The sequence below is a fragment of the Thamnophis sirtalis genome, unplaced genomic scaffold, assembly GCF_051295495.1.
Source record: "Thamnophis sirtalis isolate CommonGarterSnake01/CBP01778 unplaced genomic scaffold, rThaSir2_p1.2 scaffold_2, whole genome shotgun sequence".
NCBI lineage: Eukaryota > Metazoa > Chordata > Lepidosauria > Squamata > Natricidae > Thamnophis > Thamnophis sirtalis.
The window spans coordinates 37,611,930-37,621,255 of NW_028261382.1; the positions used below are offsets into that span (position 1 = coordinate 37,611,930).

The 9,326-nt window shown below is 53.1% G+C and overlaps 1 protein-coding gene across 1 annotated transcript in view; it reads left to right on the forward strand.

Annotated features, from left to right (window-relative positions):
- The window catches only part of NUP188 (nucleoporin 188), a 35,116-nt gene extending 28,096 nt beyond the window's left edge, over nt 1-7,020 (forward strand). Inside the window, 10 exon segments of the mRNA XM_087704890.1 lie at nt 832-1,032; nt 1,767-1,859; nt 1,948-2,106; nt 2,185-2,322; nt 3,067-3,141; nt 3,225-3,434; nt 3,988-4,119; nt 4,656-4,729; nt 5,769-5,898; nt 6,333-7,020. Of these exon segments, the coding sequence (XP_087561016.1) occupies nt 832-1,032; nt 1,767-1,859; nt 1,948-2,106; nt 2,185-2,322; nt 3,067-3,141; nt 3,225-3,434; nt 3,988-4,119; nt 4,656-4,729; nt 5,769-5,898; nt 6,333-6,503 (1,383 nt within the window). The 3' untranslated portion in view covers nt 6,504-7,020.
- The last annotated feature ends 2,306 nt before the right edge of the window (nt 7,021-9,326 follow it).

Genomic DNA, 9,326 nt, shown 5'->3' on the forward strand with positions numbered 1-9,326 from the left:
CACAGCTGAGAGATGGTGGTCAAAAGTTAGCTGTGAATCCAGGAGGACTCCCAAGTTGCGGGCCCTTTCTGAGGGGTTTAAATTTTGTCCCCCCAGCCTGAGTGATGGTATGGTGGTCAAATTTTTGGGAGGGAAACACAACAGCCACTCGGTCTTGTCTGGGTTGAGTATCAGCTTGTTTGCTCTCATCCAGTCTTTAACGGCTTCCAGTCCCCGGTTCATCACGTCCACCGCTTCATTGAGTTGGCACGGGGCGGACAGATACAACTGTGTATCGTCCGCATATTGGTGATATTTTATCCCGTGCCTTCGGATGATCTCGCCCAGCGGTTTCATGTAAATGTTAAATAGTAGGGGGGATAGGACCGACCCCTGCGGCACCCCATAAGTTAGGGGCCTCAGGGACGATCTCTGCCCCCCCACTAACACCGACTGCGACCTGTCCGAGAGATAGGAGGAGAACCACTGCAAGACAGTGCCGCCCACCCCTATCTCCCGCAGTCGTCGCAGAAGGATACCATGGTCGATGGTATCGAAAGCCGCTGAGAGGTCCAGGAGAACTAGGATGGAAGCATGGCCTCCATCCCTAGCTCTCCAGAGATCATCAGTCAATGCGACCAAAGCGGTTTCTGTGCTGTAACCGGGTCTGAAGCCAGACTGGAAGGGGTCAAGATAGTTAGCTTCCTCCAAGGTACGCTGAAGCTGGAGAGCCACCACCTTCTCAACAACCTTCCCTACAAAGGGGAGGTTGGAGACTGGACGATAGTTATTAAGAATAGCTGGATCCAGGTGGGCTTAAGTCTCCCCCCCCCGCCTGTCCCCCCCCCCCAGGTGTGCGTGCTGGGCCTCCACTTGGCCAAGGAGCTGTGCGAAGTGGACGAAGAGGGAGACGGCTGGCTGCAAGTGACACGGAGCCTCCCGCTGCTCCCCACCCTCTGCACCACCTTGGAGGTCAGCCTGAGGCTGAAGCAGAATTTGCATTTCACCGAAGCCTCACTGCACCTGCTGCTCACCTTGGCCAAGACCCAGCAGGTAAGCAGGAGGTCGATTGACGGGCCAACTATGCATCTGTTGTGGCCCCCCAGCGACCAGTGGAGCTGGCAGCCGATTCGGACAGAGAGGAGGTTGGGGAGGAAGATGGGCCAGTCCTGGAGTCTGGGGAAGGCTCAGATGAGGGCTCTGTGTCGGAGGCAGAGAGGGGGCCAGGGCTGTCCGACAGTTATCAGCTGCCTTCAGAGTCAGACATCAGTGGGGGAGAAGAACAGCTGGAGCCTGTTCCCAGTGTGCGCATGCGCAGAGTGGCCAGACGAAGGGAAGAGCTAAGGAACAGGGGTGGACTTGGGAGTAAGGCCACAGGTGGAAGATGAATGGCCCCTCCCATAGGGAATAAAAGAGGAGCGAAAGGGGAGTGGAGTTTGCAGGAGACCATTAGTTCCCTTAATTGGTTCGTGACTCTCTGAGACTCCTTGCCAAGTTCTGCAGATATGGGCCTGGCAGCTCTCCAAGCCAGAGAAGGTCTGTGACCGTAAATCCTCCCTTGAAAGACTTTGCTGGAGGCGAATGAACAGAATTCACAGTCAGTTAATAAAAGGGTTTTTTGTCGGGACCAGGAGTTTCCTTCAGACTCTCGGGAAGCCTCGGTCAGAACAGCATCCATTGCAAGAACCATGACATTCACATGGTGCCACACGGGTCTTCGTCCCTGCCTGACACGGGGTGCAAGTACCCCAGCCCCTGAGTTCCTCTGATTTCCCCCTCTCTCTTAGGGGGCAGCAGCCGTGGCCACAGCCGGCATCCTTCACAGCATCTGCTTGCCCCTCCTGAGCGTCTACCAGCTGAGCAGCAATGGAGGGGGACAGGTGAGCAGGGGATCCCCCCCACAAATGTCCCTGGACAAATCCAGGCTTGTTTCCTTGCTTCGCGGTTTGACCATGGTTGCCTGCGCAGGTCCCCGTTTCCTCTCGGCGGTCTCTGGACGGCCCGTCCTGGCCCGGTGTCTACCGCCTCTCCGTATCGCTGATGGAGCGCCTGCTGAAGACCCTCCGGTACAACTTCCTGACCGACGCCTTGGACTTTGTGGGTGTCCATCAGGAGAGGATCCTTCAGGTGGGCTTCCCTTCACCAGCCCATCCCCCTCGGGAGGACCCTGGGGAACTGTGGGGCTCAAGAGTTCTCTACCCGCAGTGCTTAAACGCCGTCCGGACGGTGCAGAGCCTGGCCTGCCTGGAAGAAGCAGATCACACCGTGGGGTTCCTCCTCCAGCTGTCCAACTTCATGAAGGAGTGGCAGTTCCACCTGCCCCAGCTCCTCAGGGACGTCCAGGTATGGGAACTGCCTTGCTTAGCAACAGACTTCTGGTCGTAAAGGGACGCAGTGGCTCAGTGGCTAAGACGCTGAGCTTGCTGATCAGGAAGGTCGGCGGTTCAAGTCCCTAGTGCTGCGTAACCGAGGGAGCTCCCATGACTTGGGTTCCACCACAAATGCGCACACAACAAAAGCGCGTCTGGCTAAACCGCGGTGTCTAAAGCGCAGTGACAAAACCGCGCGATGAATGAGCGACGAATTAGCCCTAAAGCACGCCGACAAAAGCGCGCCGACAGAAGCGCGCTGTAACGTAACCCTAAACCTAACCCTAAACCTAACTGTAAATCTTACCTTAAATTAAATCTCACTTCTGTCGGCGCACTTTTGACATCGCGGTTTTAGCGCCACAGTGTTGTCAGCGCGCTTATGACGTTCGCGCTTTTGTCGGGTCACACGTGACTTGTCCCAGCTTCTCCCAACCTAGCCATTCGAAAGCACGTTAAAAAATTCAAGTAGAAAAACAGGAACCACCTTTGGTGGGAAGGGAACAGTGCTCCGTGCGCCTTTGGCGTTGAGTCATGCCGGCCACATGACCACGGAGATGTATTCGGACAGCGCTGGCTCTTTGGCCTTTGAAACGGAGATGAGCACCATCGCCCCCTAGAGTCGGGAACGACTAGCACAGATGTGCGAGGGGGAACCTTTACTTCTGATCATAAGTCGAGGACAACCTGCGTTTCCCTGCCTTCTCGTCTGTTCCAGGTCAATTTGTGCTACTTGTGCCAGTCCTGCACTTCGCTGCTCCACAGCCGCAAAATGCTCCAGCACTACTTGCAAGTAGGTGGCCGATTCCCCCCTGGATGTGAGCCCCGTTCGGCCTGCCTGGGGTCTCCCCCTCACTCCCCCGGGTTTCTTTCCAGGCCAAGAACGGCGAGTCCCTTCCCTCGGCAGTCCTGCCTCGCCTCCAGAGAGCCCCGCAGGTTTCGGCCAAGCCGGCCAGCCCGGAGACGGAGGCGGCTGAGCAGAGGGCGCTGCGCACCGTCCAGTACAGCCTCCTGAAAATCCTCAGCAAGTGTCTGGCGGCCTTACGTCACTTCACCCCTGACATCTGTCAGATCCTTCTCGACCAGGTAGAGGAGCCAGGCCCCTCCCCGGATGGGACAACAGATAGTTTGCCCTTAAAAGCGCCTTTTTTCAAGAGGCGATTTGGACTTCCTGGGTATTTTTTTTCTTTGAAGAGGTTTTGCTTCTCTCCCAAGAAGCTTCTTCAGCTCTGACTGCATGGTGGGGAATGGAAGGATTGATGCTCCTTGCTGACAGATCCTCCCCATCATCCAATCAAGGCCTAAGCTTGGGAAACACTATAAAAACTTGGCCAAGATTCTTCCTTTAATATTTCTCTAATCTTTCTATATATTTTTTTGATAATTTCTAATATTTTCTGTTTTCTCTTAATGCTGTCTGATTTTTTTTTGTTCTCATACTGATGCACTCTCATTGTGTTCCTTTTTATAGTTTCCTTTATTGTTTTACTTCCGTTTTTACACTCTTTTCATTTCTTCTTTCGCATTGCTCTAAGCCGCCTAGGGCAGCCCCACGGCCAGAGGGGAAACGTAGCCCATAAAAACAGCAAACAGGACTGGTCCTGCTCCGTGTACATTTCGGTTCTGCTTCCTCCCGCAGTCCCTGGACCTGGCAGAGTACAGCATCCTTTTCATGCTCAGCTTTACCACTCCGGCCTTCGACTCGGAGGCGCCCCCCTCTTTTGGGACCCTGCTGGCCACCATCAATGTGGCCCTGAACATGTTGGGGGAGGTAAGAGTTTCAGAAGGGCTAACCTTATACTGCAGTGGTGAGGCCACAATTGGGGTGTCACAGAGAAGAGGGGGGTCAACCTCTTCTCCAAAGCACCTGAGGACAAGAAGTAAGGGGTGGAAATTTATCACGGAGAGCTGCAACCTAGAACTAAGGAGAGATTTCCTGACTGTGAGGACAGTTAATCCAGGGAACAGCTTTCTTACAGGTCGTCCATCCCTGGAGGTGTTGAAGAAGAGAATGGACAGCCACTTGTCTGGAATGTATAAGGCAGTGTTTCTCAACCTTGGCCACTTGAAGATGTCCGGACTTCAACTCCCAGAATTCCCCAGCCAGCATTCGCTGGCTGGGGATTTCTGGGAGTTGAAGTCCGGACGTCTTCAAGTGGCCAAGGTTGAGAAACACTGGTATAAGGTCTTCTGCCCTCACCCTGTTTCCATAGGTTGGAACGGTAGTTTAGCGAATGGAGCACTGGGGAAAAAAACAACTCATGACTTCGTCCTGAGTTCTGATGCTGCTTTTCTTTCTCCCCACAGTTGGATAAGAAGAAGGACCCCTTCAGTCTGGCTGCAGGACCCTCCCCCCAGCAGGAAGGGAACAAGACACTCAAGTAGGTACCTCAGGGCTTATGACCACCTTTAGAACATGGGAGAAGGAATCCTTTTTTTAAAAAAGATATTTGCTGTGGCTTTGAAAGCAACTTCTCCAGCAAAGGCAGGTCCTCAGCACAGCCCCAAGGCCAGGGAATATTTGAATTGTTCAGCAAGGGACCTGCTCCTTGTTTTTCCTCCCTCCCTCCCTTTTTTATTTTCCTGTATTCTTTTTATATATGCCAAATTTTGGGGCATATAATATGCACACACACACCTAAAAGAAGGTGAAAATTTGGGTGCGTCTTATACACTGAATGTAACCCCGCCTACTCCACCCTTTGACCTCCCAACAATTTGCCTCCTTGCAATTTCGGCTTCAGCACAGCCTGAATAGCAGAAGCAGCTGATTGTCGGTTGGATCGGCCTCACAATTATCAGCTGTTTCAGGCTGCAGGGATTGCCATTGCCTATTGTCGCCTCCGCGCATCCCTTTTCCTGCCTCCGCACCCCTTTTTCAGCTTCTGCATGCTCCGGTTTTGACCTCTGCGCACCCCAATTTTCCGCCCATTCTGATTCCCACTGCCCAGAACAAGTGGAAAATGGGGCGCGTGGAGGCGGCAATAACCTATGGCAATCCCTGCAGCCTGAAACAGCTGATTGTTGGGAGGTCGATCCAACCGACAATCAGCTGCTTGCGCTAATTAGGCTGTGCTGAAACTGAAATGGGCTGTTTGCTGCAAGGAGGCAAATTGCTGGGAGGCAGAGGGAGATTTTCTTCTTCTTCATCACCAAAGTCTAGGTGTGTCTTATACTTCGGAGCGTCTTGTACCCTGAAAAATATGGTAATAAAAAGTGGCGAACACACACTATACTTTGGGGATATGTTTGGGGTTTGCATTTTGATCCGTCTTTCTGCCAGCGCGGAGGTGGGAACAATGGCCCCTTTATGACTTGTAGGAACTTCCACTCCCAGAATTCCTGGGCCAGCAGGGCCTTGGTCCCCCACTCCCGCGCTAGTGCTTTTCGGTGGCTCCATAAACCCCGTCTTTGTTCCAGGCCCCTCCTGATGTTCACCATGGAAAACTGCTTCTACCTTCTCATCTCTCAAGCGGTTCGGTATTTGAAGGATCCGGCGGTGCACTCGCGAGACAAACAGCGCATGAAACAGGAGCTCAGCTCAGAGCTGGTAAAGGGGGCTCAGCGGGGTACTCAGCGTAGAGGACTTGCACGGCCGTTCCCATCATCCCTGGGCAGCAGCTGCCCTTGGCTGGGCCGAATGGGAAAGATCACACGCAGATGGCAGGGGTGGGAAGGAGGAGAGGGACGGGTTGAGTCATTGGCATCCTGCCTATATTATTTATATAACTGGCCCACCCAGCTGACTTGCATGCCTAAGGCAGGACTAGAACTCAACGTCTCCTGGTGATTGGCCAACTCACCCAGTTGGCTTTCATGCCTAATCTGGAACTCCCAGTCTCCCGGCGATTCGCCGAAGGACACCCAGCTGGCTTCCACGCCTAGGACAGGACTAGATCTCACCGCCTCCCGGTTTCTAGACCAACCTCCTAGCCCCTCCCGTATCAGAAGTAACGGCCTCACCATGTCTTCTTCCCTTTCCAGAGCACGCTGCTCTCCAGCCTGTCTCGCTATTTCCGCCGCGGTGGCCCTTCCTCGCCTGCCGGGGGCCTCCTGCCCTCCCCCCAGGGAAAACCCTCCTCCAAGCTGGGGCCGGAAGGCCAGGAGCCCCTCTTCCAGCTGGTCCAGACCTTCGTCCGACACGTGCAAAGATAAGACGCCACCCGCTCGGGCTGGAGATGACGCCCACTTGGTCTCCCATCCCTTCTGGGACCTCCACCAGGGAGGCGTTAACTGCTCTCTTCCAGCAAAGGGCCCCCCGTCTGTGGGGCAGACCCACTCCTTGCCCCCTCCAAACAAGTAAATCCGACTCGGCCTTCATAAGCCTCTCCCTTATTTTTCTAGCTTAACGCACAGCCCAGGATGGGAAGCAGATGGAGAGAGCTTGAATATCCCTTCCGAAAAGAATACCGGGCATTAATCTCGTAGGCCAAAGACGGTTTTTGTGACCGGGGGGGGGCTTTGCAAACGAAGGGCAGAGACCCCCCTCGTCCCCTTTGCTTTCCACGGGACCCGTCTCTGCCGTTCCCAGCGCAGAGAGGAGCTATTTTTATAAAGCCCCCGGTCCGCTTTCCCAGGATCGGGAAAGAACCAGAATCCCATCGCTTGAGTCTCCCCCTTTTTTTGTACGAGTTGTTTCCTATTTATATTGATTAAACACGTTTCTAAGCAACGCTGGGGCTCTTCAATGTTCACCAAGCGTGGCCCAGTCCGGCTTCTGCTTTTCTGGAAAGGATAAAGTGGCACGTAAAACAGTTGGAAGGATGCGCGCGCGCGCGAGAGAGACAAGAGGCCTCTGGGAACGCCGGCTCGCCACGCTTCATTCGCACTTGGCTGCTTTAACGTCAACACCCGAACCCGGAAAAAACGTTCTGCATTTCCTGCGTCTCGATTCAATGTCCGGAATAAAACAAGCTTTGCTTTAGCTAGAGATTGAAAGATAGGCCGTCCTCGAATTACGACCATTATGCAGCAATAACAATGTGTTATTGTTAAGGCTTCCTTAAAGAGCAAGAGTCTCTTATAGTCACAAACAGAACTTTCCACTCTTGAAACAAACTGTTTCCTGCCAAAGCCCCCTCCCCATTAGCTCCTCTTTTGTGTCCTCTGGGAGGGGCCAATCACCTGTGGCTTTACTCCCAAGTCGACCCTGATCTCCTAGTTGTCCTTGTCTTCTGGCAGCTCTGCGCATGCACACACTGGGAACAGGCTCCAGCTGTTCCTCTGCCTCACTGCTGTCTACCTCCCTCTTCAGCCCCCAGGACTGGCCCAGGTTCCTCCCCAACCTCCTCACTGTCCGACTCTGCTGCCACTGGGCCACAACACAATTGCCACTTAGACTTCTATGCTGCCCCTTAGTCCTGGGGCATTTACAATGTCGTCATATGGCAATCTGGGTCCTCATTTTATAGACTTTTACACCTGCCCGTTATGGTCGTAAGTCATGACGGTTGTAAAAAAGCATGCGACTGACCCAATTTTGCCACCATTCCGGGGGTGGGGGGGTGGGGTTGGGAGGAGGGAGGTGAATAAGGGAATCCCCATGGAGACTGAGTGAGTGCCGGTTGTTAAGTGAATCCATTGTTCGCTAGGGTGTGTGGGGGTTTTTTAATCGAAAACCAGAAGTAGAACCACGCAAACATTGCCAAAAACTCCACAAACGTCGTAAATTGCAGGTTGGGATGTGGGATGTTGCAAAATGACAGGTATCCGAAATGCGGCCATGTGACCACAGAGGTGGGAGGGACCTACTGTGAGAAGAATTGGCTATTTTTTCACAGTTGCAACCAAAATCCAGGCGCTCAGCAATTGGTTCATACTTACAACGGTCACAGTGTCCTGGGGTCATGTGATCCCTTTCTGCAACAGTTAACAGGCCAGATTCACTTAACAACCGTGTGACTGACTTAACGACTTCAGCGACACACTTAACCACTGTGGCCAGAAAGGTGGCAAAATGGGGCAGAGCTCGCGTAAGGAATGTCTCATTTAGCAACAGAAATTCTGCGCTCAGTTGCAGAGTCGTAAAGTGAGGACTACCTGCATTTCTCTAGCCCCTGGGGCCAGTCCCAATTTCTGCCTAAGTCTTGGGGAGTGGGGGAATAAACTTAACTCGAGCCGCAGAGGTCCTGCTTTTTTTGGAAGAAGGCAGCTGAAACGGAGCGCGGCTCTAAACTTTTTATTAATCAAACGGTAGCCGTAACAAGTGTGCATTTCCTTTACATCTGAGCTCTCGGCCCGTTTCAAAGTCTGCAATTGTTAAAAGGAACTCGGCAAAGGTGGGGGGGGAAGCAGAATACAAACAGTTGCAAGGAAAGATTGGGGGGGGGGTCCCCAGAAAAACGGGCCTCGGTTACTTGCTTCCTCCCCCCTGGTGAGGTTCCCCAGATCCGTGGTCCCAGCGGGGTTTCTGACTCGGACTGGGGATACATGCCAAGCACCGGAGAATGCAAAAAATAAAACCCCGCACTGAAATTGGGGGGAAACCGTGCAGAAGCTTTAAACCGAGCACGCAGGAAGAACACCTATAACTTACAAAAGGATAATTCAAATGTTTTATACGGGGACGTGTGAGGGGGACCCCCCTTCCCCCTGCTGCTATAACGGCTTCAGATCCAATCTTCGTGATCCATGATTTCAGCTCCCCCAAAGCAGCTTCAGAGCTCCTGCTGGCGGAACCTGATTATTCCCAAGTGGTTTTTTTTTTAAAGTATTTTTTTTGGGGGGGTGGTGTTGCCCGAAGATCACACCAGCGAGAGTCTTCCGCCTGCCAAAACCCAAAAGATTTGGCAATGCCCCACACCCCCTGGGGACATTCAGCGGGTCCCTCCAGAAAAGGAGCACTTGATAAACCTGGTAAAAAGCTCAAGAAATGCTTCGTTTCTGTTCCCAGTCTCAGGAAGAGCAGAATTCGGCTAAACTCCCATGTGGCTTTCTTAAAAGGAGAAACTCAAGAACAGACCAGCAACCAAAGGAAAC